This window comes from Ostrea edulis, chromosome 2, assembly GCF_947568905.1.
Source record: "Ostrea edulis chromosome 2, xbOstEdul1.1, whole genome shotgun sequence".
Taxonomy (NCBI): domain Eukaryota; kingdom Metazoa; phylum Mollusca; class Bivalvia; order Ostreida; family Ostreidae; genus Ostrea; species Ostrea edulis.
Genome location: NC_079165.1, coordinates 76,314,733 through 76,331,803, shown reverse-complemented (window position 1 = coordinate 76,331,803; position 17,071 = coordinate 76,314,733). Strand labels below are relative to the sequence as shown.

The window sequence follows — 17,071 nt, the reverse complement described above, 5'->3', positions numbered from 1 at the left end:
TCTATTTTGTATTGCTTGTAGGAGTTATGAGATTGATCACTGTTCGTTATCTTCACCTTGCATGAATGAAAACTGCTTTCCTTTCCTGACATTTTAGTCCGTACGGTTTTTTTTTTCATTCTGGTAACCTTGGTGCGTCAGAGATATTTTTGCATTGGCTGCACAATTGGTGGCAAAATTGAAGACAGGGGCTCTTGGCCAATATTGTCGACGAATATTTTTTTGACGAAGAATAACTGAATCATACATTGTACATACATTGGAAAAACCTCAAAACTATGTTTGCTAATTTCTTTTTTATGCTTAAGTGCATATTGATTGTTGCTTATACAACATTTCATCATCAAAATAAAAATTACCGCTTATCTACTTTTCCGTCACAAGTTAGTTATTCAGTTGGAAATAGGCCTCGGCGATGATTTATGGGTCTAGTAAGAAAGGAGAAATCAAATGAAGAACTAGTTAGACACACCCTAGGATACTGTGGAATAATCATTGTTCGTGGGGGATTTATGTTCGTGGATTTCGTGGGTCACTCTTACCCACGCATGCACGTGTCCTCGAACATCTTTTTCAAACCAAGTAGAGTTATTTTTCCTAGTGGCATCGTATCGATTACTCACGAAATTACGTTATCACGAGCCAGCAAACTTTTCCTTACCCATGAACATTATGATCAGAACATTCAGAAAAAAGAAATCAGAATATTTGAGGAAGAGAGACACATAAGCAACTCGTGGTTAAAACTAGAGTAGCAACAACATTTATATGACCAAAATCAATAATGATGACTCTGAAGGAAAGCAACGTACCATCTAAAACTACAGTCTTCAACACTTGACACAAAACTTTCCCAAATTTTGCAAACTAGAATCTTCTGTAATTTGTAAAGCATACGAGTTACAAATATCAATGAAAAGTTCAAAAGGAACAATTTATCACATTCCTAAGTGTCAATGTGTCCCAAATATTTATCCTCTTTCAAATTGTGAAATAACATGTTATATAGAACAAAGCTTTCTGGTAGAAGAGGCCAACGTCTCCGATGTTGAGTCTAGTGGTGCACCAACTCGGTCATATGTTTAGTGTAATACTGCTTCAACCCAGTCAAACAACAGCATTGGGGAGAAATAGGATTGATTGATTGATTGTATCTTGCTTAACGTCTCGCTCGAGAATTTTTCACTCATATGGATACGTCACCAAGACCGTTGAAGGGCTTCAAATTTAGGCCTATGCTCGGCGCTTACGGCCATTGTACAGTGAGGGTTCTTTAGCGTTCCCACCTACTGTGACACGGGTCATCCGTTTTTAAGGTCATCTCCAAGGACCCGTGACATTCACACCTGATGCCGAGCGTTTGGCGATGGAACTGTCCCTACCTGTTTTAACGACTTAGGTCTGTCGCAGCTGGGTGAAATAGGAAACTCAAGCCAGTTTACCCTAGGAAGAAAATAAAAACACTTTAAAAAACAGCAGACCATGCTAAGATTGACAACACTGTGTGTTCCAACTGTTGTCGTGTAAGCAGTGATGAAGTTGAATGGCTTCAGTGTGACCGGTGGTATGACAGACTGTGTCACAAATGGAAGATAAAGATAGCGAACAGTGATCAATCTCATAACTTTTGTAAGGAATACAAAATAAAGAGTTGGGAAAACACGGAGCTCTGGACGTACCAGAGGTGATATCAGGTGCCTAGGAGGAGTAACCATCCCCTGTCTACCGAGTAATCAGAGATCATGAAGACTGGTTTTGTACGAAGTGTTGCGAATGAAGGGCTGACACAATTGATTGACATGTAAGTATAATTTACACATAATTATGTGTGTTATAGAATTTATATATTTGTAAAATGTCAGTAGTAGAATATATAAATGACCTTCAAAATTAATTGTCACTTGGGTCATGAATTCACCTGAATATATTTCAATGTTTTATTTCATCAGATATCTGGAAGATTAAAAACTGTATTATCAATAATTAAGTAATTGGTTGTAATTAAATAGTTATGACGAATAGAACATATTCAATTTGCAGAATATAGTATATGTGCATGTTTTGTTCATTATATAGGACACTAACCATGCATTGAGATCTGATGGATATTTACAGGCATGACCCCACTCTGTCTAAATCCCGTGGGGATCCGGATTAGAATAGATCTTCAGTACCCCCTTGCTAAGAGGCGACTAAATGGGGCGGTCCTTCGGATGAGACCACAAAAACCGAGTCCCCGTGTCACAGCACGAAAAAGATCCTTCCCTGCTCAATGACTATAAGCGCTGAGCATAGACCTAAATTTTGCAGCCCTTCACCGACAGTGGTGACGTCTCCATATGAGTGAAATATTCTTGAGAGGGACGTTAAACAATATACAATCAATCAATCTTTTACAATAGTTAAAACTAGTTATGTCACGGATCACATCAGTCTACTGATCACGTATGAATACAAGACACTATTGACCACTTTCGAATAATCACTGATTATTCTTCACATATGTTCAGGTAAAGTAATTACTACATACTCCAAAATGTTACAGGTATATATGTATAGTACATGTTAATGTGTTATAATTTAGAATCAATGATTTATTCCATTAAGTTACAGTCTCAGTTTCTTGGTCGGCTATTCGGCAACAAAAGGAGGTGCATGGATTCCACCTGAATCAGATTTTAGTTGGATACTTCTGTTTTCACAATTATAACGTTGTTGATACCAGTTATGTAAGAAGTGTACGTAGGATTTGTTGTGGGTCCATGGTATAGAGATCTTGTTTTCAATTACATGTATGTCACTATTAAATTTCAATGTGAATTTCTTCCATGCTGAATCCAATCAATGGCAAAATACCATAAAACATAAAGTCAAGATTCTCTCTGGTTTTCATTGTAATCAAACTTTTGTAACATTTAGCAATTGTGTCACTTTGATAAACTTCTTTCTATCATGACTTAAACCAACTTATTAATCCTTTAACTGATTCACTCTTTTATCACTGATATCTTTTACAGATCTCTGGTCTGTGAAAAAGGGAAACAAAACACTGGAATGATCCAGGAACTTTATAGGTCCCCATAATGCAGCCTTCCCAGCTTCACCAATTATAGTATTGCTATACTGTCATTAAATTCAACATTTCAGAGTCCATAGTTTCAAATGCCAATTTGTTTCTCAATTTTTGTGCATTGTTTGAGTAAATGTGGTCTTATGACAAATTGCGATAAATTTTGAATCCATGCCTATCTTGACCCAGTTGAAAGCATCTAGATGTTTCCACATTTGTCAGTAAGTAGTTTTCCCATCCACGGTTAGTAACCTATGGTGATGATCTTTAGTACCACTACTAAGTACATGTACATTGATACGAAGGTTGTTTTTTTTTATCAGACAACGTGGTTTCATAACAATCTAATTGAAATTAGATCCTTTGATCCGCTCACATATATCGGTACACAACAGGGGCGGATCCAGGAATTGCAGTTACGGGGGACGCCACTTTATGAGGCAGTGGGTCCAGGGCGAAGCCCTGGTGGGGGTCCAGGGGACGAAGCCCCAGAAATTAACAGATTTTATGGAGCTTGAAATATTTCTCCTATTAAGTCATTTGTACTATTTTCTATCATTTTAATAAGGGGAAATTAATAAAATGACCCAAATTTTAAGGGGTTTTCGGAAAAAATTAAGTTCTCCCAATAAAGTAATTCAAGAAATCAAATGATTTGTCATTTATTTCTTCGGGAGTGGAAGACATTATTGCTTCTTTTATCGTTTAGTATATTTTCCAAAACAAAATACCGCGATTTACCTTATATTTGAAAAATCCGCCACTGCACAAGGATCTAATGACACCACATATGGAGGTCAAATCTAATGACCTTTTAATCATGCATATTTATCGATATGTTTATCCAATCAGAGACCTAATATTTGCATTCGGTAAACGAAAAATTCTGGGGAAACAACAAATAATGGTGACCAAATATTGGCGCACGTTATAAGTTTTGAAGGATTGTAAGATTCAATCTTTAAAAGATGAACAGAAATATGTGTTAATAGCTATATTGAACGATGAAGACTGTACGGCAGTTTTTCCTACCCTCCGCGCGCTACGGTAAATTAATCACCAGTCCCATCATATTTTCTTCTGTAAGTTTTAATTTCGATTTATATAAATTATTGATTTGGGGGTTCCCTTCACTGTCGAACTCTCTTACAACAAATAAAAATACACACAATCAACAAATATTTGTCAAACTATATCCTCTTTGAGGTGTCTGGCACATTTTTATTACCGAGATACTTCGGCAGCTATTAGTAAGACTTTAATGTTCCGAATCATCAGAGTTTACACTCGTGCAATGCGCTGATTGGTTAATATAAAATGTCACTAGTATCTGGTTTTAATTAGATTGGTGTCATAATGAAGATCATTTCCGTGGTGGGTTATTGTTACACATTCATTTTGTTTTTATATTTATGCATTTCACACTTTTAAAGGATATGCAAATATATCAGCATCGGGATGCATCCAAAACAAAATACAAAGGATGTGGGAGAAATTGTACCCTTTCCGCCCCCAAAAATGGCAAAATAATATGTTTTGTTAAAAATCCTCAACCAAGGGGGGGGGGGGGGGGGTGAGAACCCCCTCTTAAAAAGAAAGACATATCTCGCGCAAGTGACCCCTAAGGCGAAGAAAATGGTTATGTGAAAAAATGAAACAGATTTGTTTATTATTCATATATCCTAAATCATACATTATGTTATTTCTTCAATTCAACCCAAAGTAATTTCCCTCGCACAACTGACTCAATAAAATATATACATATCTAATGTCTTTACCTTCGATACTTTTACCAGGGGTAATGATATCCAATTCCCCAAGAATTCAATGCTGATGTAAATAATCTTCGTGTAAATCTTGATAGACACTGTATGTTTATTTTGACAAATGGGAAATGAAAGTAGAAGGTCAATATAAAAAATCTATTTGACATATTTGAAAACACACGAGGGTATGAACTGCAACACTTCACACTAGCACACTTTTCATTAAGCGCTAACGCACTTCACAAAGTATTATCATAACGAAATTTGCAATGTATAAAACAGATGATAGAATTCTGAAAGAGGGGAGAAGAGTAATGAATGGAGTAATGAATTGGCAAAATAATGTGGGACAAAAGCAATAGTAAAATGCAGAACAAAAATGTCTGAACTTTTCACCGTGAGGTGAGGTGACGGAGATTATTAGTATGTGTGTTTATAGCTTGTTTACAAGATCATGAGGGTGAAATCGATTTTGGTCAGAGGAAACGTGTAACCAATCGGAGTGTAAGAAATCAGTCACTAGAGGTCAAGCATTTGTATATATTATTTACAAGAAAAATGAAATTAAAAATTATGCAAAACCTTACAAGTGAAGTTGAGTATGCAACGCTAAATTATAGATTTTTCAAGGAAATAATTGTGTTGGCTTTGAGTTTGAATTAAAAGCCAATATCAATATTACAGATTATTAGGATATAACAAATATGGTAAGGAATTTTGGAGGATGTATGGGGGTATAAATGCGAGGAACAAAGACAGAGTTCTTCAGTAGCTGAACAGAACTTTGTCTTTGGGTTTTCATTTATACAGGTAAGATATTGAGTATACTTGCGCATTTCTGAAATAACTTTTCAATTTTTCAGATGGTTTCGTTAATTTTTGTGTGTGAACTTTTATATTAATGTTTGTAATAATTATTGTATATTGTATAATATGAATTATAATCAATAATTTAAATGATGAAATGTTTCTTTAATAAAAAAGAGTAGCTGAACAGAACTTTGTCTTTGGGCTTTCATTTATACAGGTTGAACGAGATAGAGCTACTCCGTTCGGCCTGTGAACACACAAAGATCCCTGGTACCTAGTAAATATTTGCATATCACGCTTTGCGCCATAGCTGACTCCAAAATACTTCTTCCCCAAAACTTGCATATGAGCTATTACGAAGTTCGAGTCAGTTATGGGGCGAAATAGGATATGATAGTATGCTGGCGAAAAGCATCGCAGGTTATGCCTACATGTATCTTCAAAAATGAAATTTATTTCTTAAGTAAACGTCTAATTGTTCAGCTTTATTTATCGAGACCGAGATCGATATTTCCGCCCACTTAAAGAAAACGAAAATTTCTCAAATTTATTTTTAAAAACGTGGATATTCAACAAACACAATACCTATATTGTTTTTCTTGCTATAACTTTTCAACTTTTGTATTAGTGATTACTCTAAATGCATGGATGATGACCTACTTGGAAATTTTTCAACACTTGTAATAAAAAAGCAAAACGGATGTAGAGGAAGACGAGGAAATGTAGATATTACAGAAGTAATCTCACTCGGTACAATTTTTGCCGGGAAAGCTGATGATAAAAAGTATTCGTACTTAACGTTAAAAGCCTCTTAACAATCGTCTTACTGTGGAAAAATAGAACCAATGATATCAATTGGGGAATGTCGTTTACACAAGGAAATTCACTACAGCTGGTTACGTCTCTATATGCGTGAACAATTCTTGACGAGATGTAAAATAAAAAAAATAAAAAAGAACATCAAACAAAGTGGTAGAGCATTTTCTTGGTAACCGAGAGGTCTTGAGTTCGAGCCGCGCTCGTACCATGGCTGCGTAAAACCCCAAATGTAAACATAGGTACTGGTTGCCCCTTCGACAAACGCTCGGTATTTAGATTCACGGGTCTTTTCCGATATGAACGTGAAAAACGGGGGTCCCGTGTCGCGGCAGATGTTGACACGTTAAAGAACCCAACTGCTAAGGTGGTCTAAATTAATTTTGTAGTACTTCACCTAAAACTGGTTATGTCTCAAAATGAGTGGGGAAAAAAATCTTAACAGGATGTAAAGCAAGCAAACAAAGAAACAACCACAAGGAAATAAAGTAGTGCAAGGACATTATTTTGATGTACAGATTAAAATATCTTATACAGAGATTTATCAACAGGATACCAGCTAATATGTGCACTGTGAGTGATTTTTATTGGCTCGGAACTGTCCATTGAAAATTGTGTTAATCATGTAGGAAAATCGCTAAACAGTGGTATCTTAAAGAGACACTACAGCTCATTTTGCGCAAAAATCATGAAATGACAATTTTCCTAGCGCTTTCTCAATTTTTGTTGCATTGTTGAAAGTATGAACTTTGCGAAAATAACACTTATCTAAAGTTTAAAATTATCGTTTTAACGTAAAAATTAATACTTTTTGATGGCCTATACAAAAAATATCGAGTCTCCTCCTTTCAGTCTTCAGACGCATAGACAGTAAACAGTGCAGCATGTCGTCCAGTGAGAGAAAGTGTAGTTGATAGATCTAGAATTTTGACAGATTCTGTGAGAAAAGAGGTAAAAATAGAATGAGATAAAACTCATACGTGAAATAAAATTTACCATGGTATCAGTTTGACCGTTGGAAAACAAAGAGATCGGAGAAACCCATGTAACTCAGTGGCGGATCTAGGATTTCCGAAGGGGGTGTGAAAGTCAAAGATTAGCCACAGTAATCGGCCATTCTGGTGCAAAATTTGGATTTTCATTCAAAATCTGTGGCGTAAAAAGGGAGGGGGGGGGGTCCTGCCCCCCCCCCCCCCCCCTAAATCTGCCATTGAGATTAGCTGCGAAGACACTACTTTTAAAAGTAAGTGCTATTTTTATCTGAACACGACACGTGTTAGTTGTAAAAACATCGGTCAATGGGAACATGGAAGGGTTTCTGTTGAATTAATGATTGATATAATTACTTATTTTAAGGAGCAGGGAATACTCTTATACTTGAAAGGTGAGTGTGGACCTCCTTGAAGGGGAATTTAAATAATTTCCTACACAACACCTTTGCTGTCATTCAAAACCACGTGATGTAAATAAGCATTCAAAAGTCCGAGTCAGAATGAAGAAACCTTTGAATTCCGAACGATCTTCAAAGCACAGTTGAGAGTAAATTGATGCATCCCAATTGTTCAAAATTGTCAGTATCGATATGAATTTTATCATTTTATCAATACATGTTTTAAAAAACACTTTATTAAAATGTGGAAAATGAGCTGTAGTGTCTCTTTAAAGAATTGTCGATGAAACAATTTAGAGGAAATTTGCCAATGTTAACATACATTTATAACTGTTAAAAACTGCATGTAAAAAGACATAACGTATAACTGTATACAAAACAAACTTATTTCATTGAAGTCACACTCAGTATTAAGTCATTATTTCAAACATAAAAAGTTTAATCTATCTAATGATTTGTTTTCTGTAGTTATCGGTGATTGAAAGAGTAATTAACCACATCAAACATGAATGATCATTTCAGAATAAATCTTTATCGTTCTAAATAAAATTAGACGTTATAATCCGCTCACATACTCGCTACGAGCGAGTGAGCGGATCTCGCATCTAATTTTAATTAAATTGTTAGTTCTGAACCTTTTAAGATAAAATATAATATTATTATCATATTGAAATCATTTTGTGTTTAGACCACCCCTAGGAAGATCCGGATATCGTTGAAAAAATCAGACCGTGTTGGCCAGGCCTACCGTTTCGTGAGGACAATTCACAAAGCGTGCAAACCACGCCTACCTATTTGTGCAAATCGTGCAGAATGTTCACAACGCGGGCAGCTTTTCGTGTAAAGCGTTTCGTGCAAAGCATTTAGAACGTGCAAACCGTTCATCGTTCCGTGAAAACTATTACCGTTCCATGTACCGCAAGTGGTTTAGTAGCACGTACATCTTCGAGGTCGGTACATGTTTTCTTTTAAGGCAGTTCAAAAGTAGCATGTTACAGAGACTGATGGTACATGTGGCGGCACCGCTAGTGACCATGACCACTTATTCAGAAAAAGCGACACAAATTTTGTCAGATATCTTAACATTACAACGAATGTTTCCAATCTATAATCATAATATGCTTCAACAAGTCATTTTTCGCCTTGCAGGCCTTTGGACTAATAGATATTTCTAACAATGCATTCACCAAAATTCAATCCATCAGGGAAAATTTTTAAAAAAAAACAACAATAGACCTTTACACGAAACTCCTATTCATCTGTGGGAAATCTAAAATTGAAATTGGGTCTTATAGTCTTATAGTATTTCCAGATAGTATTTCCAGGAGTTTGTGACCTTTACTGGCACTCTCTTAATGTCCTTTCTTTTTAAAACTAATTAGGTATTTTAGACAGAAATAGTCATGTACTCTGAAAACACAATGAAGAATCATATTTAATTGTTGTAAGAGAGATACCGAGAGTGCGCTCATTCTTCCTGGAAAAATGTTCCCATGTTCAATACATACACCGCATTCTTATTCACATCATTTTGTACATAAGATGTTTACTACATGCACTTATAAACGAGGAACGAGGAAGAAAGCAACCTAACAAAATGTGTGTGGGAATTTTGTCTCCGTGGTTTGGATATGGAACCCTTTCATTAATGTGCCTCATTCTACCACATTGTTTTGGTATGTTATATCAATAATATCTGCACGTCAATCATCTTAAATTTTTTCTCGGCGTTGCTTCAATGACCCGTAGACTTTAAGTATAGGTCAGCGTATTTACAGTTTCATATATGTATATGTGATATAATTTGTATGATTGGGTGCACGTCCGTGTGCATGCTCACGAACACAAATCCAAGGGGTACACGTACAATGCAGAATACGGGACGGCCCAGTGTATGATAATCAAAATACTGATGGGAGTTATTAAGAGAAGCTGTCAGTAGCCATTGAAAATTATCTTTAAAAAATCGGAAAGTGCAAAAATCACAAACCTGAACGAAACACTCACAGTTTTATGTATAGTGATAGTTAATGTTAAAAAAGTGAAAATTACGGGAACCATGCATCGTGGTTCTATGGCAACGGACCGTGCCCACTGTAAAATCATTAGATGTTGAGTTTTTAAAAAAAATCTTTTCACAAATATGTCTAATAAAACATAGTAAATGAAAATACTTAAACAATTCTGTAAACCCACCAAACACTTTACAATAGTGCCCATTATTTTACACAATGATTACCCCCCCCCCCCTTCATGCGAACTCTCTAGAATTAAAGGGAAAAAATGAATGAATGACACTTAGCAAACATCATCAAAAATTCTGGATGGTCATAAAGGAAATGATTTAACAGAAAACTTGAAAAGTAATGTAGAGATTTTCCTATTTCCCCTGTAAATTAAATTTTAAATATTAGTTTATAGTAAAGTTAGAATCCATGTAACCATTCCAATATTCATACAAACTGTCTTGACTGATAGTAAATTAATAGTAAATAAAATTTGATGTATATCTGTTTTAGAACACTTATTTCTCATTAAGAAAGAACAACAACAAAGATCCGCCCAGCAGAAATATCTAAATCATTCTTCACTATAGTATCAGTGCTGACGTCACACTTTAACCTCACATTGCGTCATGCTCAACATGCATTTTGACACACTTTTTGTGTAATCAAAGCACCTCAATGCAATGCATTTTATATTTTGAAATAGTGTATACGTAACAATGTGGATTGCAGGGGGTAAAGTTTTATTGTGCACTTTATATTTCATTGGTAGGCCCCACAGGCAATTGAAGCGCTTGGGGGTCGCATTTACTACTCTTTATATAGTAAATTCGACCCCAAGCGATGCAATTGCCTGTGGTAGGCCCTAGATCCTCTAACAAATATCCCATTCCTATATCATCAGGCTATGGGTATAGCACACACGTTTTTAAATTACAAATCAAAATAAAGTTATATTTACAGTATGATTTAGGATTTGTAACTGTTTTACAAGACAGGGGCGTGGAATATTTCAAGTCGCGCAGTTCGGGAATTACTTTATCCTCCTCGCAAAGCAAAAACAAACGAAAAATCCAAATGCATCACATTTTTTTTCATAATGGCGTCACCTTACCTTGACATGTAAATATAATTACCTATTGGACTTAATATTAACGACAATGTTAACTTCTTTGTTGTTCATCGAAATGGTTTGATATTCATATCATAGGTAGATATTGAGATCCTTAACTGATCTGCATGGTCAAAATTACCAATCTGCACGCGTATGCACGTGCGCTTCATTTTGATTGGATAATACTAAAACGTCTATAACTATCTTATGAATGAAGCGAATGAGTTGATATTCACGGCATAGGTAGATAATATGTCTATCTATATATTGATGTAATGAAAAATGCCAACACACACGTGCATGCACGTGCATCCTCTTTCAAAACTTAATTTTTTAAAGGACGATAACGTTTTTGTTTTTAATCAAATTCTTTTGATTTTTAGGTTCTAGGTGTGTCTTGGTATTCCTTCCAAATTGCTCCCAGTTAGAACTACTGCTCAGCACGTGCATGCACGTGTGCTGAATTCTGATTGGACGATTTCAAAATCGCTATAACTTCCTTATATTTGGTGGAAACGTTATGAAATTCATACTGTGGGTATAGGATACAAATGCCCGTTGAACGACATCAACAAAAATTCGGAATCATACACGCGTGCGCGTGTATGCAAGTGCAACGCTTTCTTTCATTTCTTGGTACTGAAATGACCATATTGAACGTACTACATGTAATTAAAGGCTAAAATAAAATGATTTTTTGCTATAGATTCACAAGGACATCACTTTTTAATTGGGGGAGGTTTGGGGAACATATGTAACGGTCCCCGTTACAATTAGAACTAGTTTTCTTTGATGTAAAACACTTTTCTGGCCGGACATGACCTTCACGGATGTTTTAATTAAAACGTCTTGGAATGTACTACATGTCGTTAACATTCACATCGCATGGCTGTATCGTATTGTTAAACACTACCAGGAATTAACATTACCAAGGGGGCGAGGAATGCAGAATTTGGTGGTTTTAAAATATTCGAATTTCCCAAAATTTGTAACTTTAGCATAGCTTAACATTCTCTGAATTAGCGTTAAAAATGTGAAAATCATTCTGATCTACATCACTTTGTTTGTTCCAACTAGATTTGACGGCATAATTGTTATTTTTTCATCTATTGTGACGTCATGTAAGTCTTCATGTGACGTAGGCTATGGATTTAGTAAGAATGTGCTACACGGGCAGATGAAAACAAGCGGTATAGGGTCGGAAAGTCTCGTTTACTTTCACTTTCGATTTACTACTTCCGGGCAGCTGTCGAAAAATGTCACTTTGTTTTGCTTTGGTTATGCTCAGATGACAGCGTTAAAATGAACCTACAGCCTATATAGATTCCCTACTTATGCAAAGAGAGGAAGAAGTGGATTTATAGATGCAGGTAAACAAGTCATAATACATATATTTTTACAGTTAAATCGCCGATTGAGAACTCAGAAGCAGTGAGCTCTACCCACGACCGGGTGATTGATCTAAAACATATTTTACTGAATATTTTCGATAATAAACAGCTGTCAAGTTGAAGGGTTTAGTTTTTTGATGAGTTAGAACTAACATTACATGACACAATTATGCAGTATGTTACTTTTGATAAAGGAGACAGACTGAATGCAAAAGGGTCGGTGGGGGGGGGGGGGGGGGGGATAAAACAAATAGCTGGGTAAAGTAAATATATGCAGGTATCTATTTGTACCATGTTTTGTCAACCTCCCTGATTAATAGTTGATCATATAAACTTGTAATAACACATTTTTATGGGATGCTGATAGGGGGGGGGGGGGGGGGGGGCAGTGGCTCATTTTCATTATGTTTTAATTAATAATGATATTGCTTATGTTTTTATTGTCACCCTCACGGAAAATGGTGCCAATTTGGAAACAAAAAATCTTCAAAGACGATTGGGATCACTGAAATAACATGTTTTTACAATATTTACATTAAGAAACATAATACAGGACCTAGAAAAAGTTTTTGATACACATGTACTTCATTTCTGCATATGTGTTTGTAAACCACTATGCCTTTTGTGGCAACAAAGAAATAGTAAACATTCACCCATACATTCAGATCTTAAATTAATTCAATTTAGATTGTGGCGTTTGAATTCTTCTTGAAAATGAAAATTTTGATAGAAGATGTTTATTTACAGTAATACTGTTTAATAATGCAGTGGTGGGACAAGAGGGGGTGGTGGTGGTGTCATCCCCCATTTGGTAGTTCATATGTAACAAATATGGGGATTTGGGTTGCAATTATGATAATTTTAATTTACACACATACCTCTTTTAGGGGGATAATATGAATTACACTTGCCCCCCCCCCCCCACCCTCCTTTGCAAATTATCTTGATCCACACCTGCAATACTTTTAATGATATTCACTTGATGTCTATGCTTGTTACAGATGCTGTTATATACATCATTACCGTCAGAAGTATCAATGTGTTGGTGGCTGTTATGAAGAGAATGGGCCCATTTTAACAACTTTTAGGATGGGCGGTACAAGGGTTCATACCAGTGACCAATGAAGCACAGCTGTTACAAGACCAGGAAGAGTCAAATTCATGTGGAGTGTGCAATTGAATTTAATTAAAAACATCCATATTCTAAATCATATACCTTCACAATACAGACATATATATCTGTCCACTAAGATTTTCAACTCTGTGTGACTCTTGTACATTTGCAAATCCTCTACTGAAGGAAATAGCTGATATGAATTTCACAATTAATTAAATCTTACCTTTGGACTTAGATACTATAAATGTACAACTTCTTACTCACATTATTCTGGATTGTCAAGTTGTATTAAATGCATTCAAGTAAATGATAAAGTGAACATTTATTTAAGGTTGCTAGTCAAAGAAATTGTTACAATGGTGATTCATGCACATCTTCACACTGATCATTTGTAGCAAAAACAAAATAAAACTAATGGAAGACATTTGAATTTTCACAAGTCTGTCTAGTTGGTTATTGCAGAGAAGGCACAAAGGCTCAATCATGTATGTCAAGTATAATTCCCATAATTCATCTCGAAGGATGAGAATCACTTCCATGTTCATTGGTGTTCAAACTATGAAATCACAAGTGGTGCCTGTGAGGTAAAGCTGATGGAGAACTTGATGCCAATAACCATGACTCTCTTTGGGCTGCAGCGCACCTTCCGGGTTGCACTCTGAAAATTTTACCCCCAAAAAATCAAAAAGACTGACATCCACTATGTCTATATATTTTTTCATTAAAATACCAATGCTTGATAATTCTTATTTGGACATTCAACATTTTCTTATAGCATAATAAAATTTATTTACTTATACCGCTGTTTGATAGAATTTGTAAAGAAAAACTTTATAATGATATCTGCATTTATCTAGTAAAAAATCCCCATATGTTTGCACAGGCATCCTTTGCTGTTGCAGGTAAAGGACATTTTTAAAATTTCTATATTGTCTGGAGATGCATTCATTTTTGGTGAACCTTTATATTTTGGGATCACCTGAATTTACATGTATACAAGTATTCATTACAGAATGAATATCATTTAATATTGATAGCTTGACGAGCATATATTGTATAAAGAGCTCTGGTGAGTTACCTATATTCTGATTGCCTGGGTGAATACATTTCTCTCATTGTCATAGCTTTACGAGGTGCAGACTTAGGATGCTTTATCCAGCTATGTTGTTTGCCCTTTTATATCTAAAAGATTAACAAATTAACATTGTAGTCATTGTCACACAAAACATGTAGATTATGCACACTAAAATGCAAATTGACTATCTGGACTTGTCAATATTTCATATAACATGTTCTATCAATTCAGATAAACCAAAATTCATAAGATAGATAATTCAGCTGAAATTCAGATAAATAAATAAAAAATCTTAGATGCCAGTCGCGGGTTTAAAGCCCCCCCCCCCCCCCCCCCCCAACGAATTTCTGGATCTGTTTCTGTATGCAGGTTTACATACCAAATGTATATACTATAATATTATAAATTACTGCAGCTACATAGTGGAAACAAAACTGACTCGTGGGACTTCCATATGTCTCTAATATGATTGGTGTCAGTAAAAAGTTCTGTTTTCATTTTATAGAAATATCTTTATGAAATAATTTAGATTAATTTCTAAATGAAACCGTAAAACGTTCAAAATCATAGAATGAAATAGGGATATATATCCATGTTATACACAACAGGAAAAAAGTTTTATTCTTTCCTAGTGCTCTAGCGTTTTCACTCGATGCAGATTATTACGGGGGGGGGGGGGGGGGGGGGTACCACAACATCAATTAAGAATCATTCTAATCAGAACTACGCAAATATATTGCTGAGATTTTGATCGAGGACTTTCGATATCTTGAACTAAACTCTGAGATATAGATGTATGGGTGTATATGATGCAAACGACTGTGCAGTGCATATGATGCAGACGACTCTATAATGTCAACATACCTGTACTTTGTTGGAAAATGTCTCGTATTGACGCTTGAACAACCGCTGTAATAACTCAGAGCTCTATTTAGAACACATTTTCTAAACCCAGTTGTTATCCATCGCTCTCTCGCTTTTTGTAGTAAGGTCTATGTGGTTTTGAACGTAGCGAGTCTAGTACATTATTGATAATGCCATCCTGACAACTGCCCGGAAGTACGATTTCACGTTATTTCTCGCGAGTCACATGACGAGACTTTCCGACCCTATTCTCGCGAGATTATACGTACTTGGGTGAAACGTCACCAATAGATAATATATTTCCGGAATAATTATTAACGTATTCGGATAAAAAAAAAAATAATAATAATAAAGTAATTTCTATTAAATCTAAAATACCTTTCATATCTAATTACATATGAATTAAAAAAATTAATAATGATAAAGTTAATTTGGTAGGCTATATTTTTTTCTTTAATCATAGATATATCAGAATATTTTTTTTATCATTACAGCTTTATTTTTGTTGCACAATAGAATTACAAAGGGTATCAGGCACATAGCGGTTGGGGTGGGGGGGGGGGGGGGCAAAGGTGAAGTCATGTGAAATTCTTGACAATCAAACCAAAAAAAAAAAAGGGGGGGGAGGGGGGGCTTTAAAAAGGAAGGGGGGTGCTTAGTCCTTTAATTCAGCCGGAAAAGGGGGGGGGGGGCAATATTTATCTTAATTTGCATGTGAAAAAAAAACTTTGAATGCAAAAATAACGGAAAATCAACCTCAAAATTCAGTGTTCCCTCTCTGGTTTATAATGCTTGAATAAAGATGGACAGAATGGGAGTGATTACCCAGTAGAACAACTGGGATACCATCAACATATTCTTTTAGGTCCATGCAATATGTATGTAAAATATATGTACCAGTCTCTCACCAGAGCTTACAGAAAGCAGGGCCTTTGTGCATTGAAAATTTTTTTTTTATCTCCCACAAAATCTTTAAAGAGGAACACTTTAACAGAGATGGGATATCCCTCATTATTCATGGAAACCAGTTTCTACCACAGCATTCTTTCAGCTGGCCCTGTGAAGTGCAGAACCACATGTCCTATATTCTTGCCCATTAATGACTCATTACACAGATTTTTTAAGAGTTGACCTTTGATGTTCACTATAACAGCTAGCCTTTTTCAAGACACTGAGATTCTTTTTTCTACAGCATACAAGAAATGTAATCAACTGAGAAGATGTAATATATTGATACACATAAAGAGTAATGTAAAGTGTATAAGGAACTCCTTGGCAGAAATAAATTTCAAAACATTTGTAATAGTTAACCAAGATTTTTCATTATATGCATTGAATTTTGTTATTCTTATATCATAATCAACTTGCTGTTAATGACAGCTATAACGGGAACCAGTTTAACTATGGCCTCAGAGTGTACCAAGTCTGCCCAAAGTATAAATGAATGGTAAAATTACTTTAAACTTTATGAAGTAATACTAAGGAACAGACCCAGCCCACTGGTCCTGTTTTATTCAACCCAGGTTCTGAGATTCCCAGGTAGGAATAAGAGGTATAAAAATAAGTTAATAATTGAATAAATAATAACAAGTAAATGATTTGATAACAAAGATATAAGGGAGCAAAATTGAGAGTGTGATAACCTATGAAAA

The 17,071-nt window shown here is 35.4% G+C and overlaps 1 protein-coding gene and 2 long non-coding RNA genes across 3 annotated transcripts in view; 2 read left to right on the top strand and 1 right to left on the bottom strand.

Moving 5' to 3' along the window:
• The first annotated feature begins 9,373 nt into the window (after positions 1–9,373).
• The window catches only part of LOC130046346 (hemicentin-1-like), a 65,905-nt gene continuing 58,207 nt past the window's right edge, over positions 9,374–17,071 (top strand). The window contains exon 1 of the mRNA XM_056153639.1: positions 9,374–9,528. Coding sequence (XP_056009614.1) covers positions 9,450–9,528 — 79 coding nt within the window. The 5' untranslated portion in view covers positions 9,374–9,449. The remainder of the gene's footprint in view (positions 9,529–17,071) is intronic.
• On the top strand, positions 11,357–13,916 carry LOC125681402 (uncharacterized). Its single transcript, XR_007372243.2, has 2 exons — positions 11,357–12,342; positions 13,365–13,916. It is a non-coding gene; the product is annotated as an uncharacterized LOC125681402 (long non-coding RNA).
• On the bottom strand, positions 13,530–15,740 carry LOC125659701 (uncharacterized). The gene is made up of 3 exons (XR_007364176.2): positions 15,420–15,740; positions 14,559–14,662; positions 13,530–14,138 (listed from the first exon to the last, which is right to left on the bottom strand). It is a non-coding gene; the product is annotated as an uncharacterized LOC125659701 (long non-coding RNA).